Source organism: Onychostruthus taczanowskii, unplaced genomic scaffold (genome assembly GCF_017590055.1).
Source record: "Onychostruthus taczanowskii isolate IOZ18803 unplaced genomic scaffold, ASM1759005v1 scaffold4, whole genome shotgun sequence".
In the NCBI taxonomy this organism is placed as follows: domain Eukaryota; kingdom Metazoa; phylum Chordata; class Aves; order Passeriformes; family Passeridae; genus Onychostruthus; species Onychostruthus taczanowskii.
Window position 1 is genome coordinate 14381361 of NW_024501459.1, and position 17081 is coordinate 14398441.

The following is a 17081-nucleotide window of genomic DNA, read 5'->3' on the forward strand; positions in this document are numbered from 1 at the left end:
CATACTTGTTTGTTATGAGAGCTGGAAAAGAATGACATTTCTAAAACTAGAAACATTCCCTGCAGGTACATCAAACATTCCCTAAGGTGGCATCAAACTAGGACCTCCTGTCCCTGCTGCTGTTGGTCAATTCTGGTCAAGTCCCTCTCCTACCTTCCCAAAGATCCCACACTGCAGCAATCCACAGGTCAACACATCTCAGCTGGGACCCTCCTTCCACAGGTATTTGTCCTTGGACAAGAACCCCAGTGCTAGAAACAGCATGAGGAGCTTTTCTCATGTCCAAAGGGAAATTTGTAATTGAGGAAGGAAGGACAGTGTAGCTGTCTTGCAACACCATAGAGATACACCATACTGATCCCTCTGGAGTTACTTATTTTAATTCACCCTGACCTATATAAAAGGGCATTGCAGACACATCTCTCCTTTCACTACTTGCTTTTAGGAAGCAGAGTACCCTGGGGCGTCCCCAACAGCCTGTGGAGATGTGCCTGGTAGTGTCCTTCTGCTGGGCATGTCCTGTGTGGTGTGCCCTGGCAGGGCATCTGCAGACATTCTACAGGGAGGGCAGGAAAGTCTTTTCCTGAGACAAGTCTTTTTGTGGAAGGCAGTACCTCTCAACAGCCACACTGAGATAAAGAGTGAAATTTTTGTCAGTAAAGCATTGGCACTTAACATCTAGGACACTGTCTTTGTAGGCAAGATCATAAATACAAATAAACTTTTTACAGGATGCAGCACAGAGACCTGGGAAACCTTGAAATAAACAGATGTGTTACCTGTCCATGCTTGAGCAGATCATGAAAAATATAGTCTGAATATACTATTGTACAAGTAAAATGCAGACAGCTACTATTGTTCCTTTACATCTTCACAACACATTTGGAGGCAAAATACTGGGCTTGTGTTTTCTTTGGAAAATAAAACAGTTATATCTCAAAACTCATAGAGATGAGCTTATTTGCATCTGGGTTTGCTTCCAGGACTGCAGGACTGTACCTGCATTCACAAAAAATACCTGCGTGCCCAGAAGATTATCTGGTAGGCTTGAAGAAAGGCACTTATATGTTTCTATCTTATTTTAGAATTTTGATTTGTGATGTTTTGTGATCGATACTACAATCTACAACATGCATTGAAAAGGAGGGAACATTAACTCTGTGGCACAAGTACTGTTTCACACTCCTTGTTAAGTCACAAAAAAAAAAAAAAGCAGAGCTAAAATGCTCAAAAAATTTTGGCATAATTCTTCTGAATAGCTTTCAGTTATCTAACAATAACTACAGGGAGCAGAAGGAGGGTGGAAGGGAGGCATGGAAAAGGGAATGTTCTCTAAGGCAAAGGAACACCCACCGGGTGTTTCCCTGGCTCCGGCTGCCATCTAGTGTTGTGCCGGGAGCGGTGAGGGGTGCGGCTCTGCGGGTTTGTGCATCTTCCCCAGACCGCCCTCCGCCTGCGCGCACGGGCAGCGTAAACTGCATGGAACCACTTCTCCCGGCACAGCAGCGGAGGAAGATGGAACCCAGAAAGCTGAGGAACAGCTCCTATGAGTTTCTCAAGTATTTGCAGTACAACCACTTCCAAATAAAGTGATTCACATGGTTGTAAATGTATTCTCTGCTGAGATAAGGAGCGACATAAGAAAATGTAAACCTTAATCTTCCACTCCATGAAAAGGGGAGACTGGCTTACAATTACAATGCTGTGGCACAGCCATTGCTATTGTATTTTCTTTCTCTTTTCCTTCCACTTTAATGTGAGTGCAGAAAGCCCAAAACCCAACTAAATAAACTTTTGTATAGAGAGAACCACCTCAGTGTAGAAGTCATCACTGGGATTGTGCAAACCAAGAGTAAGTATGCCACAGTGTATGCAGGCAATGTACCAGCCATCAAAAGAGCCTATGAGCATCTGGAACAGGATGTACACTCTTCATTATTTTTAGCATCTTAATAGCTTGAATCGTGCCAGAAATTTAGTTTTGCTTTGCTTTGGAAGAGAGCATTCCATTCTTTAATCCATTCTCCTCCTCAAACAGGCAGGAGTTTGTAGCTCTTTCATACAGTGCCATAATGTGCTCTCGGCTGAGCACAGTCCTCCAGTTTGTTTGTTCCAAATGCTGCACACGGCTTTGAATTCCTGTTGTTTTAGCAGGTCCTGTTGACAGCAGCTGGTGGCCACAGAGGACATTTCAGAAGCTCCCACAGATCTTTAAGAAGCTGTAGATCTTTGCGTGAAGATCGTGCAAACTGGAGCATGCTGCGACAGAATACATTCACTGTTGCTCTTGGTGCTGGACAAGCAGCAATCCACAGGTGGAACAGATTTGGCTGTCCAAGGTCCAAGGCTGTCACTCTTGAGGTGTCAGATCACTGACATCTTTGTGATGCCTGGAGTTTGTGCAAATAAAGGCAGCCATGGCAGCTGCTGTAGATCCAAAACCGGTGTGCTGTTAGAGAGTTGCCTGCCAGCACTGTAGCAACAGGATTGGACTGGTAAATAAAGTAATTACCCCCCTCACAGGTAATAAATAGAATTGCATCAGCAGCTGACTATGAGAGGATGGGAAGAACCTTAGGAAGAGATGTTTCTTATTCAAAATGCTTCATTACCAATGCCACATGATGACATTTATATCTAGTCAGAATGCCTAGTTCCCATGGACATTAGACTAAGCAATATTAAACCACAGCTTTAGGTCACAGATATGAGGGATAGTCCATATTCCATAAGGGGAGGGGAAGCAGAGGAGGGATTTTCTGCAGAGATATTGAAGAGGGCTGGACAAGAGCCTGAAGCCTTTTGTGGCAATATTTCACACTGGGAAGAGCTCTGCAGGATTGCATCTACTGGAATACTCTGCTTTGCAGCTAGAGCAAAACTCTGCAGGCCATCACAGGAAACAATCACAAATTATCAGCAAATCAATAAATGGAGAGGACCGGTGATGGATGATTGCCAGGACAGTAGATGAAGGCTCCTTCATACACAGCAGTGCTAGAAGACACTATTACCCATTTTGCAGTACTGCTTGTTTTAGTGTCAGGATAAAAATCAGCCCTCTCCTCTGAAGACCTTTGTTAAGACAAGCAGTAGGCTCTGCAGTAACTGTAGTGACAACGTTTACCATTTAAATTCTCAAAGTAAAGGCGAAGGGACAGGTTAAATTTGCTCATATAGTCCTTGAATTTCCAGTAGTAGTTTTTTAAAATTCAGTCGCTCCAGTTGCTGACTCTGTCCCACTTATCTTCTTGCACCTGTAAATTTTGCGTGTTCTTCACTCAAACCACAGTGGAATTTTGCAGCTGAAGTCCTCCCTTATTCACTGAGAAGCTATGCAACAAAGTTCCCTGTATACTCGATCCTTCATGAGGAATACTCATGACCTTGACAGTTTGTCTGTTCAATCTGTGGTAACTGCCCTTCCTATCTAATTGTCTCATTGCCCATCAAAAGCTATCTGTAATTATATAATTTTATCTTAAAATTATTCTTTAAAAATTTAATTCTGCCACTCCATCTTTCAAAGCAACAAAACCACACTACTTGTAGTTTTGAACGTTCAGGGACTACCTCATATATAAACTCAAAAGCATTTTGAATACAGAGCAATCTTGATTTCTCTGCTTTATTACAAAAACTTGTCAAAATTGCAGGCTAGAACAGAAACAAAATGTCTTTGAACTTAATGATTACACTTCAGTGTCTTTTCACATGACAAAAGTGGGCACATATTGAAGGTATCTGAGAAGATAGTGCTTAGCAAAATGGCTAGTTTCTAACACAAATAGAGTGAAGAGGGCCAAGATAAGAATCATAACAAGTTCTTCCTCAGGTAACATAATTGGGAAGCCTAACAATGAGAAAGCCACATGCTTCAACCAGCTGACAGACCTCCAACACAAATGATTGGCAAGATAACCCATAAAGTTTGAGTCTAAAGTTTGAGGTTGCAGATGATTAATGAACCACGATCTCACTGGAGTAAGCTGAAAGCTCCAAAACCCAACTGCAGGTGCACACATAACCCTACATCTAAAGGCACAACACTTTATGATCTGTGCACATCAGCGGCCAAGAAGAAGCGGTGTTCAACTCTGACAGTTTGAGGCTCACAGATCCAGCTTGATGGGTCACAGCACTGGACCTGATGAATGCTGAGAAAGGAAGCACAGCTAAAGCCACTGCTGCTGAAGCGTATTTATTTCTAATGTTCTCCCATCTTAAGTACTTTTTAGACATATCGCCATTTCACAAATAAAGTTATGCAGATTTTGTTATACAAAAGCCACCGAAATGGTACAGAAGACATTTCAAAAATAACCATGATCTCACACATATTGTTTACAGCAATAAAGTTACAGTGAAATGCTCAAAAGGTTTATATCCTTGTCAACAGGAATTTAAAAAGTAAAGTAATTCTAAGTGTGGCTTTTTGGGAAGACCCTTAAATAGGAGGCTGACCTTGTTAACATTAATCATCTGGCATTAGATATATCTTAAAATTAAGTGTTTCTGAAAAATCTGCAAAAATCAACTGATATAAAAACCTGACATTTATAATATGCAATCTCATTAATTTTCATTTTTCAAAGTAAAAATAGTGGGACAACAGTCAATAAAGTAAGGTTTTCCAAAGCACTGCTGTGTCTTAACTAAACAACCAGTGAGACAACTTTCTTTTCAACACAAGAAAAAACAGTCTAAAAACCGATCTGACATATTTTTTTTAAAGTGCATTAATTATCTGAACAGTGCACTGATGCTTTTAACAATCTTAAATACAAAAATGCAGAGAACCAGTATAATTTTCAAAGTTTACAACAACTGACACCTAGAATTAAATCACTACCCTTTAGGTTCAGACATATATCTTCCTCTGTGTACATTCTGTAAAACACAATGCAAATCTGGTCCAGGTTGGTCATTGCTTTCATAGCTTGCAAAAAATTAGAAAATTATGTAAAAAATAAGGACTATGGGCTTATTTTTTTTCCAGCTGAAGTACTGAAAACTCGCTTGGATTTAATGGTTCCTTAGACTTTGAAACACACTCATCCATGAAGAAATCCAGTCAAAATTAACAAAATTAAAATCATACTGCATCTTAATTTCAAGTAAGTACATTTGGTGATAGGTGTGCTCAGAACTTAATTCTGAAAGATGAACATATTTTCTGGCACCATAACTATTACTGTTGAAATTGTAATGGATTTGCAAGTGTACTGGCCACATAAGGGGCTAAAGATGATACTGTGTCCATCTACCATTGGGTAGAATGATGCCTACAAAACCAATGATACATAAGTAAAGAAGGCTTTAAATTGTAGCCAAAACTACAAGCAACCAACAGGTTTGGAAATGTGTGAACCAGCTCTACAAAAACTGCAATGAGGTAAGGAAATGGATAGATGAGAGACCAGACAGAGAAAGACAGGATAAACAGTAATACCTTCATCTTTTTGAGTTCAGGATCAGATGTGATGATGTGGTGTTAGGACAGAGGGTTTTTTGTCACTTACAGAACTAGGTATCTTTATTTATCTATATATCTAAGAGTCTCTTGCTATGTGTTCCAGTACAGTATAAAACATTAAAATACTAGTTGCATATATTTGCTTATTTTTCTAGATTTTTATCTAATTGTGATGTCAAATAAAATACTCAACAGTTAAAGCTTACTTAGAATGTTGTTCAATCCCAAAGCTCTACTTAGCAGCCACACCACTACTGAAAGACTACCATCTATTCAAGGCAGAACGACCACCATGTGGGAAAATGAGACAACACCAGACAGGGACATTTATGGTGCAGCTTTGGTGTTCAGTTGGTTGCATCATCTCTTCTCAGAGGAATTGGTTGAAGTTCTTTGGCTATTCTCTCTGCAATAGCTCGACTACTTGCTGCAATTATTCTTCGAGACATCAAATCAAATGGTCCACCTAGAAAGCAAAGCAAACAAAGCAACCAGTTTATATATGAAGAAAATTAAAAGTTGATATGAACATAAGCACTGAAAAACTCGAGTGTAAATTATACATTATTATTTAGGACCAAATTTTTCCTCTGGACAAAAATGCCTTTAACACAACAGGTATCTCATATGAGCTCGACTTCAACTCTCTTCAATGTATGTTTACTGTCTTTTTTCACTTTTCCAGGAGTCCAGCCAAGGGAGCAAAGGTTGTCTTCTTGCTTAAGAACATACAGTTAACCTGTTCTTCATCTGCTAACAGGTTGGCAACTGCTCAGTAGTGGTAGCTTGGAAAGAGGACTGAAAAGAACTTGCCTTCTCATTTCAGCTACATTTTGCTCCCTATTAGCCATTTAAAAGGACAAGAGAGTATTATGCAGGCCCATGTACTTACCTGTTACATCCAGCAGTACTCCACCGGCTTCAGTAATAATGATTCCAGCTCCTGCCATATCCCAGCAGTGAATCCCCATTTCGTAATAGGCATCAGCTCCACCCGCTGCCACAAGGCACATGTTCAAAGCTGCTGTACCAACAGCTCTAATCCTAAAGGATACAAGATGTTGTTTTAACTGAGGAGAGTTTGCAAAAAAAGCTACAGTGTCTGTACCAGACAACACAGAGAACACAGAAATGTCATGATGGAAGTGAACTGAACTAGAGCAAGCAGGATGAAATGCTGCAGTGAAACATAAAAAGATGGAAATGAAGTGTTGCTTAAATAGCTTGAAGAGTTTTCAAAATATAGCAAATTTCTAGAAATTACATTCACAAATTCTGTTAATTTTTGTTTAAACACATTTTAAATGATTTCTTAAACTAAAACATATTATAGAAGATAGTTCCCATGAAACAGTAACAGTCTATTCTGCCCTTTACATACAAGAATTCAAGGAGAGTATGCACTTTTCAGTGATGAAAACTCTTTTTTTTCAGTTTCTCTGGTGATGCTCAGTAAACATCTCTGACTTGCCAAACCCTCTAACAGCAATCATAAAAATAAATTACACAGCATAAATTTGGTCTGGATAACTTCATCAAACCCTTGTGTCAAAAATTCCAGTTTCTTTTGGAAATGTCAATGTACTTAGGCATTTTTATTTGTAAACAATGTTTGAGACTGAAGTTGATTTAAGTTGCTTCTTGCAATAGTTAGCTGCTATCAATTACAATTTAATGTACAGTTTACTGTTAATTGAAATAACTGCAGTTTTTTGTACAAGTCACACTTACTTGCTAAGTTGAACTCACAGCACATCTAAAACGTATTTCCTACTTACATCTTAGCATAAATTATTTAACAACATCAGAAGACTTTTTGAAAGTAGGAAAAAACCTACATGTTAAGTGTCAAAACAAGAATCCTGAGAATGGCAGCATAAAACTTGTTTGATCAGAGACATGGATATGGCTGAGTAACGAAAAATTGTCTACTGAAACTAACTTTATACAAAATGGTTTGTGGAAATGTAGACTGATTTATCTACAGGAGAAAAAGCAGGAAATGCAACCTAAGTAGGAGGAGTTTATGGACAATTTAAACTACTCAGACAAACTAAAATTGTATGGTTTTGAAAGAGGAAAGGGGGATCTACTTTTGTCTTACATATATATATATATATAAATAAAACAATTTTCATTACTACAAGGAAAGGAAACTAAGAAATGTAATACAGCTTCTGTTTATCCAGTTTTATCTAGGGGAAAAAAAATAGGCACAAAATTGTATTTAATTTTTTAACTAGTAAATACAACACTTTGTAGTCCTACAAGCCCAAACATGCTTTGCTTCTCAACACTGATTGTTAGGGTTCTCTTCTGCATGTCTGTTTGAAAAAGTTAAAACAGAGTTTCTCTGTGGAAGCTACTAGCCAGAAACATTTAAATCATATTTTGTATTTAAGGTGTCAAATATAATGTGACCAAAGCTTTCTAAAAATTATTGTGTTTACAATATTAACCACTGTCAGTATATATAAATATATATAAAAATAGGAAGCATCTTACCCATGAATAGGAATACTGAGAAGTCTTTCCATATTAGAAAGAATTATTTTTATAGCCTCTGGATCACGATTTGACCCCAATTCTGTTACTAAAAGGGATTTTGTAATGTCTGGAAAAGAAATAAAACCTCACTCTTCCAACTGCACAACTTAAATAGTCACAGTAACTAGCAGTGTTTACTTCATTGCTTTCTTACAAGGCTGAATAAAAGTGAGGTATCTTAATAAAACAGTACATGTATCAAACATATAAAAATCTGTTATTATTTGGAAAACTGCAGGAAAAAATACAATGAAGGAAGCATGATCTGCTCCAACTGCGCATATACATTAATCAATACCAGTACTATACAGAATTCTATTGCTATAAAAAATAAAACAGTCTTGAGATACTTGAAGATGTCATTTGAAGCTTGAATTTTACTTGATGTAGGGTTGTAAGCATAGACGAGTGGTAGTGACTTAAACCAATAGGTCACATCTGGGAGAAGCTGAATTGTTTGGCAGATTTGTTTCACTCTAAAAAATAAAATCTCAAACAGATTGCAGACATACAGGGAATTAAAAATAGAAACAAACTAACAAAATCACAATACATGGGAAATAAAATCTTCAATTGTAGAGTCTTGATTTTGCACAGATCACATCATATGCATCCAAAAGAACGTAAAAAGTGTTTCTCAAAGCTAAACAGACCATGGTAAAAGAAAGTCTTGCAAAACGAAACTAGGAGCTAAGAAATACCAATATATCCACATCTCAAATTCCTCCTGTCCCACTTGCAACCTGGTAATTACCAGAAAGAAGCTACTGAGTTCAGCTTACCTTCTTGGCCTGATACTTGCAGTTTCTGACCATTGCAAAATGCACCTTTTCCTTTCCTGGCAGTATACATCTTGTCTCGTATACAACTATACACAATTCCAAACTCTATCTGCAAGAAAAAGGAAAAACACCTTGTGGAGGTTTCCCCTTTCTTCCTATTTCCTGTGAAATAGGAAATTACAGAACTTAGTTGTAACTAGGTGCAAGCAATTAATCTGAATTTAATTAAAGTAATAAAAAGTATACCTCTTTGTTTACAACAAAGCCAATTGAAACTGCCACAAATGGAAACCTACAAAACAAAACATTTCACTAATTTATAGTGAGATACTAAATTTCTTTTATTATCCTGCTTACTCTTAATAAAGATAGTGTTCAGTTAAATGTAATGTATATTTAACTTGGACTACAAAGAACTGAGTTTTCTAGAATTTGTACAATTTAGCTGAAAATAGAGCCAACAACACTGATTACCATTTGAAACACAAAGTTTTCTACCTACTAGGGCTGTCATTGCTGTTACAGCTGTTCCTAGCCTAGGGACTTTTTTTACAAGCCAAAGAATGCAAACAAGCCTCTATGCTAGTAACCCTTCTCAGAAGGAACAAGCTGGCCGAAATGGTCTCACAAAAAGAACCAAGCTACCTCTCCCACCACCGCCCCTTCCTCCACCCAAGCCAGGACAAAGACAGATATTGAAGAATGCAGGAGGAGTGAAGACCATGGGACATGGTGGATTGCATCTCAGTCTAAGTTCGAACCAATGAATCCACCAATTAATTAATTAATTTTTACTTTTTTTTTTCAATTCCTAGACATTTGCTTTTATTCTTTCTGCAAAAAAAAATACCAACTTTTAAGCCTGTGGACTCAGCAGAATGAGTTCTTTTCCTGTAACTTTCTTAACACGTTATTTAGCAGGATTCAGAAGGTGTTTGAAAGCCATTGTGCACATAGCAGCAATCATTTCAAAACTGAAATCAAGCAGATTCAGAAAAGCTCACTGGGGCCAAAATCTATCACATTTAAAAGAGATAAGGAATAGGCTGTCAGCATTACTCTGTAAGTCCCCTCCTCATCTTGGTGCAAAATATCATTGATAATTACTGGTGATATCCTGCTTTCCTTCACAGCTGAGGCTCCTAGATCTCAATGGATTTGAAATTTCTTAGAAATCAGCACCTGAAGCTGTTATTTTCCTTTCTGAAGATGCTGCAACTTCTTATACTGTATCCTGTTCCTGTTGAAATCTGCCCATCTATCTTTGAAATCCATGCTAAAGGCTGTTGACCCCTGCTATATAATACAGGCCTCATATGGAACAAATGATGTAGGTAACAGTGCAAGACTATTATAACACTCAAAGGAATATTAACATGCTCGCAAAGACTGCCCAATGGCTCTCAGTAAGCACCAATTTGTAACTATTAACAAATTCATAGTATCTCTTTTAAAGCAATTTAAACAACCTTACTTTCATGGAACTGGAGAAAGAAAAAGGGTATTGGTTAAGGTTGCTAACATAAAAAAAAGAAAGGTGGACCTGTGTACAAAGTTGGTAGTTCCATCAATAGGGTCTATAATCCATGTGGGGTTATCTGTCAGAATGCTGCCTTCTCCAGCTGCAACAGATTCTTCACCGATAAAGCTACAGTAGAAACATATTTAAAGACAGAAAATGTTTAAAATGTCTCAATTACAACACTGTCCTTGACATTGAAACTCTTAGAAGTGAGATGAAGCTTTGAGTACCACCAGTGATCTCATGCCAAAAGCTGAGAAATACAGTATTTATCCAGAAAGCACCAACCATATCTGACCAAGCTCGCATGCACGTTTATGATGTCAAGGATAAGCACAATCTGCAGGGAAAAGAATTTTATGTTTCAACACAGAAATAATCCCAGAATTTAGCATTCACAATATACTACAATAATACCAGAATTTAGCATTCAGAACATTGATGTTTTCGTAACTTTCTTCCAGTAACAGCATCACCAAATTTTGTTCCAAATACCTATAAGCTAATTACACCTTTCAGCTTATTTGTGCTATACAACATTATTTTGTAGCTTGTGTTTTCAGTGAAGAACGCCTCGGTGGTCTTACATACCTGGTTAGAACACTGCAGGACCTGTTAAATTTGAAGACTGATTTCAACTGAAATACGACAGAAAGTTGTTAATCTCAAAACTTTAGTTTTACAAGCATGACAAAATGGTAACATGGTAAAGGGATCAATTCAAACCAGAGTTCCTGAAGAAGATGGGCGAGTGCATGCTCAGCCACAATACTAAACCCCAGGACACAGAACGCATAGTGCCACAGCACCCCAAATTCCACAAGTTTTGCTGCTCAGGAAAGCATTTTAGACTGCAAAATTATTAGAATGAGTCTAAGCAGGAGGAATTCTCTTTGAGGCCTTTTGCAGGTTGTCACAATTTATTGCTCAACCTATGAAAAGTTTGCAGCAAACACATGCTTTCCTCCAAAAACATGTAAAATAACTGCTGCGACGGAACAAATGAGGTCTCTTTAATATTGATTGGGAGTTTTATGATTAACTACAGACATGAAGATGACTAATTAGGGAGAAACAGCATCTTTCCAAAAAGCAGCAGATCTTCAGAAAAACGAGACTGAATGTAGGTGGATGAGTAATTCACTAGGAAGTTCAGCACCATTATGTCTAATGCGACATTGGTTACCTAAAATAAAAAGAAGCTAAAATATTCTAAAATGCTTATCAGTGTCACAGAAACTGTGCTTTCAAGGTCATTCTGCAAGTCTGTAAGCTTATACTAAATTGGTTCCTGAACTTTTGCACCACCTCAGTTGTTCCAGTTCTATACAGATTTCTTACATTTCACATATACAGCTACAATTACAAAATCTCCAAGAAAATGAAAGAAAAAAATAGCAAACCAATTTTAAGGAAACTGCATTAGATTTGAGCCATTATGTCAAAACGTTAAAGACAGACCCATGTGAGCAAAACACATATAGATTACCCTTCAAGAATACATTTCTCAGGGGGTGGGGGACAGGGGTATAGAGAGGGACAGAAGAAGGGGGAAAAAGGGGAAAAGCAATTAGAAAAACAGTATTTTGTATGAGAGTCTGTTATGCAGAAGAAGATACTGCCTTCTTTAAAGGATGTTTTATGTTGCAAAACTGTATGAGATTTGCCAAAGTCACGCTCAGTTCCACGGGACCCATCCAACACAGACAGAAAAGGCACACTAGTGCAAAAGCAGACAAGAAATTTGGCTTCCAGGTCTCCTGGGGCCACCTTTGACTTTCCAACACAATAACCAGGAAGTTTATTACAGTTGGCTCAACTGGAAGCGACTTTCAGATTAAGTTTTGTCTCATGTCAGGAGACCTGGGGACATCTCGTTTTCTTGCTACAGCCCTGGGCAAAACTTCAGCCCACTACTACACTAAAACACTTAATTTATTGAAGGTAATGCTACAACTTGCCAGCATGCCAGTTGTAATAAAACTTTACCACGCAAAATCATAAACTTTCCATTTTTTTTCTGTCAAAAGCATACAAGCCATACCTGTGAGAAGGATATTTTTCTTTTACCAAAGAAATAATGAAGTTTTCTACTTTTTGATCAGTTTCTGTCACTAGATCTACAGGTGAACTTTTAGTCATAACAGGTATTTCTTCTCGGATTGCTCCACGGACTATCTGTAGAGACAAAAACAAATTGAAAAAAAATCTTTCATTGTTAACAAGATAGAAAATATAAGTTTTCCAAAAAACTTAGAAATAATTTTTACAGTCATTTTCTGTACTGCACATACAAAACACAAGCATTGACATAACCTGGATTTAACTGCAGGAGCTGGGACTTGCATCTCTAGTCCCTACTCAGTACAAAGTTTTACATGGCTTTAAATCTAAGTACAAAAGGAAGATCTCCAAGCAGATGAAACCGGAGTCCATTTTGTAAGGACAAGTTTTAGATTTACAAATTTAAATATCACAGTTGAATAAAACACCTAACACTGAGCTCAAGCCAGGTATTTTAGCCAGACCCTGCATTTAGGATCTGAAAACCATCAGTATCAGCTTAAGCAAGAACCCATGCCTCACAGCCCACAGAATTATTTTACTATAACTCAAAAGATTTTCTGACTGAAGACTTTAATGAGGTCATTGCAGAGACAATGTTTCACAGACTCTGCAGCTCCAGGGGACAGAATTATTACATGTGCCATCTTGACTGGCTGCCACAGCCTTCAAATGTACTAAGAACCAAAACATTTGGTAACCACTCGTGCTGAGGCTTTGCCAAGATGTACAAACTTTTTCTTGTTCTAAGCCACCTTAAATCTCATACGATAAAATATCACCACTGTAAGGGATGGTTCTTATTTACAGAAGCAAAGCAGTCTTCATGAAGAGAAGCAATCATAGAAATAATTGGTTTGGTTTAGAATGAGCTTAAAAGACCATCTAGTTCCAGCTCTCCTGCCATGGGCAGGGACACCTTTCACTAGACCAGTCTAGAGCTCTGTCCAGCCTGGCCTTGGACACTTCCAAGGATAGCGAACACAATAATGTATTCAGTACTGTCAACAAGCCTCTGTACAAAGCTGACTGAGGTGTTCACAAGAAAAGACTGTCCCCAGCTTTCAGGTGGTAAAATAATACTGCAGACAGGTGTAGTTAAAGGGTAGAAGTCAAGATGTTCTTTGTTTACCTCAATTCTGATTTTATTTTTTAAATCAAACTCAAGAAACAAAAGTTACTCCTTAGTCTTTAATCGGACTCCAAGTCAAGGAAAAGTGCAAAGTTGTTCTCTTAAGTTAACCGAATTCTAAACATAAAAGACACTCTAATCTTGCACTTGAACATCACAAACTATTCTGCCCATTTAGGTTTTTGACAAAACACGCTCCAAAAGAAATTCCAACATCAACCTCCTTCAAAAGCTAAATATGTATTAGACTCAATAAATCACCTTATTATTTATAAAGAGCTTATACATACCTCCCCAGCTTTCCTTGCTAAACCAACTGCATAATCCATACATTCTTGCCAGGGATCTCCCATCTTTCCCGAGATAAAGAGCCTAGCAAAAGGAAAGATGAACGCAAAAAAAATTATTATGGCTTGCTTTCTTCCTTTTTTTTTTTTTAAACAAATTCGAAGTTTTTTCCTTCACCCGGTTTAAGTACTGCCCAAACGAGGAACGGGCTGAGCGCAGGCCCCGCCCCACGCCACCTCGGGCTGCAGGACGCGCAGCCCCCTCACGGCGCCCGAAATGGCGGCTGCCGCCTCCGCCGCCGCCGCCGCTCCCGCCCAGGCGCAGGCGCCGCGCGCGAGGCCCCGGGCCCGCCTCCTCTGCCGCCGCTCGGCGGCGCCCGCGCCTGCGTGTGAGGGAGCCCGGGGCCGGGCGAGGCCGCGGCGCCGGTGGCGATGTCGACTTCTTGTTGATAGTTAGACGTGGCAGGGCGGAGATACCGTAAATGCTCACCATTTATTATAAACTTCAATCACCACGCGATTGAAGTTTATAATAAAACTGAAAGGATGGTTTGGGTTGGAAGGAGCTTTAAAGATCATAAGCAACTTCTCTGCCGTGGCCAGGGGTACCTTCCGCTAGAGCAGGTTGTTCAGAGCCCCATCCGACCGGGCCTAGTTCTCTTCCAGGGGCAGGGCATCCACATCATCTCTGGGAAACCTGTGTCAGTGCCTCAGAGCCCTCACGGAGGGCGAGTTCACACAGAACTCAACGATTTTTGAAAGCAATTTGCAGTGCAACTGATGCTTCTTCAATATTAATTAAAATCCAAGCCTTACTAATACCAGTTTTTCTTTTTTTTTTTTTTTCCTCTGTGGTCTTTTGAGCCCATTTTCTGTCGTCAGGTAAAGGAAAAACACTGAGGGCTTGTTTTGTCCTTACAAATTGCAACTGATGTAATTGACTGTCCTATGCAAAATGGTGATCTGGCTAAACAGGGCGAGGATGCAATTTGCTTTATGGTTAAAATAATCATAAAATGTCTACCACACCAAAAGAAGCAGTCTTACCCTATTGCCCCAATGCCAACTTAATGCACAGCTAGGCCAAAGGGGGTTAGTTTTGTCCTTTCCACATCACTGAAAAAGTTTCCACTCTCACTGAATCTGTTGTGTGAGGCAAGTCACTGTGCAACTCCACATTTCCTCCTTCCCATCTCATAAACAAGAATAAGCCTGCTTTTTAAAGTATTCAAAGTCATTAAAGAACTACAGAGATGCTAAGTTGTGTTTTTATTGATTATTTTGCAAATCGTTCTTTACAAGGTTACACCAAAAGCACACAGACCACTGAAAGAGGCACTTTGGCTCAGATTCAGTTTTTGTTGAGGCAAGCAGCCGTACATGCCTCAGTACAATCTATACAGGACTGCATGACTGTTATGAAAAATGGCTTTTTGACATCATTAATGTATACTTAAGATTACAGCAAGGGTTTTACAGATTCCAAATTCTGCATTCACCTTAAAATCAGCAGAAGTAAAACAGGAATGCCTGAAGTTCTCTCCTAACAAGTATAAGAATTTTCCTAATCCAAACCACAATTTCTGTTCCAGCTGAAATGAAATTTTGTATTTTATATATGAGGCTACTAGGAGGAAAACTAAGCTGCAAGGTGTATTTATGTGTCACCTGATAAACTGGATGAATGGAGGTGACGTATTGATAAAAAAAAGTCTGCGGACCAGACTGATCACACCCCAGGGTGCATACTTTTCCAGAAAAGACATAGAAACAGAAAATTGAGAAAATAAAAGTATGAGAGATTACTGCCTGCTTTCTTAGTGTGATATATTATTTCTTGTTTAGAACAGCATTGCCCAGCCAATCTAACAGGTCACGATCCAAGCAGAATCGAACTCTTGGTGTTAATACAACCTTTTCCAAACTGTTGCATATATTACAAACACATGCCAGGCAACCTTGCAGCAATGTTTGAACTGGAACAAGGCCAGGAGCTGCTACCACAGCATCTCATAAAGCGTTTATAAATCCTTGACCACGTCCATTCTCTAAAATTACAGCTAGAACAACTAAAACTCTTGATAGTCACCTATTTTTGTAGTTTGGCTGAAAGCATGTTTGTTGTCAAATCAGGAAGTATTTCTTTTGATAAATTCCTTTTCTTGCTTGCATAACTTTACATATGTTTCTTTACATATTTTTTTGGCATCTACTAGAAGTTTTGTTTATTAACTTAGAAGTGAAAAAATTCAGCACCTTCTGAACACAGGCCTGTAAAATCAACAGTGGTTTCAAATGAGAACTGATTCCTCTGAAGTATTTTGGTCTTTTTTTTCCAATCTAGTTGTTGAACTTTCTGTACGAAAATGTGCTAAGATAATGAGTTAAAAAAAAACCAAACCAAAATGCTAAGTAAAGGTAAGTTGGAATCTAAACAGGTAAAATGAGAGCAGTTCTAACCTATGCAAGATCCTAGAGGTATGGAAAAGTTTCTGCTTTTGTTCCTAGTACTATTGATTAGGGTGGAGTTTTCATCTCTTCTCAATTATTTATGTCAGACTAATTTGGTTTTGCTTCTCAGTTTCTGAAAACTACCTGGAATGAGCTTCTGTGTACAATCCTAGACACATTCCTGGAATAAGATGATAGTGAAAACTTTTTGGAGTCTTATCAACTGTGACTTGCCATGTTTGTACTGTCATTTACAGGCTGACAGACCTTAGCCATTACTGGCAATTGATGAAAGCAACCATGCTGGTAAAACCTCTGAGGTCTCCCCAAAGATTGACTTCCTGCATCCCAAGTCTGTCTTCTCTTCATCCACAAAAAAAAGTGTTATTTCAGTTATTTTGCCTGCAAATGCTAAGGCAGAAAAATCGGGGCAGGCGAAGGGGTATAAGTAGAAAACTCTTGAAGATTTAGCAGAAGATTTTCTGCTAAAAAAAAAAGGGAAATTACTCTGTTGCACAAAAGTATTTTTCACTTGCTTTTGTAGCAACAGGGTGGGGAAAAAGTTCTGTTTAGGGCTCTTCCCAGCTCACTGGTTCCACAATGCTGGTTGGGCTCTTACTGCATATTCTGTACCACAACAACCTAAGATAAAACGAAAGATGAACAGACAATTGCAGATTAAAGGGAGGAAAATAAGTAACAAGGGAAAAGGGAACTGTTGCTCTTGTACTGGAAAGCAAGATAACCAGAGAGACAGGCAGGGGAAAGCAGAAAAATGCTCCTGTACTTTCCACTGACAAAGTCAAATCTTTGTCTGGAG

The 17081-nt window shown here is 38.6% G+C and overlaps 1 protein-coding gene across 3 annotated transcripts; it reads right to left on the reverse strand.

The window, feature by feature from the left end:
• Positions 1-4185: 4185 nt before the first annotated feature.
• IMPA1 (inositol monophosphatase 1) lies at positions 4186-14135 on the reverse strand. Of its 3 annotated transcripts, none has more exons than XM_041412721.1 (9): positions 13989-14135; positions 13814-13895; positions 12372-12505; positions 10349-10453; positions 9052-9097; positions 8806-8914; positions 7982-8090; positions 6369-6520; positions 4186-5942 (listed from the first exon to the last, which is right to left on the reverse strand). In XM_041412721.1, the coding sequence occupies exons 2-9, from the start codon at positions 13874-13876 to the stop codon at positions 5824-5826; spliced, it is 837 nt and encodes a 278-aa protein (XP_041268655.1). In that variant the 5' UTR covers positions 13877-13895; positions 13989-14135; the 3' UTR covers positions 4186-5823. The 3 variants fall into 3 exon arrangements, with proteins under 3 accessions (XP_041268655.1, XP_041268657.1, XP_041268656.1); XM_041412723.1 differs by having other exon boundaries at positions 14048-14089; XM_041412722.1 differs by lacking the exon at positions 13989-14135 and having other exon boundaries at positions 13814-13976.
• Positions 14136-17081: the final 2946 nt, after the last annotated feature.

Bases quoted from the DNA above. Each gene is read 5' to 3' on its own strand.
- IMPA1 (XM_041412721.1), bottom strand. From the start codon at position 13,876: ATGGGAGATCCCTGGCAAGAATGTATGGATTATGCAGTTGGTTTAGCA. The intron at 10,454-12,371 runs GTATGGCTTGTA...TTTCTACTGTAG, and splicing joins GAAAAATATCCTTCTCACAG to CTTTATCGGTGAAGAATCTG. The intron at 8,915-9,051 runs GTATACTTTTTA...TTTTTCTTGCAG, and splicing joins GCTTTGTTGTAAACAAAGAG to ATAGAGTTTGGAATTGTGTA.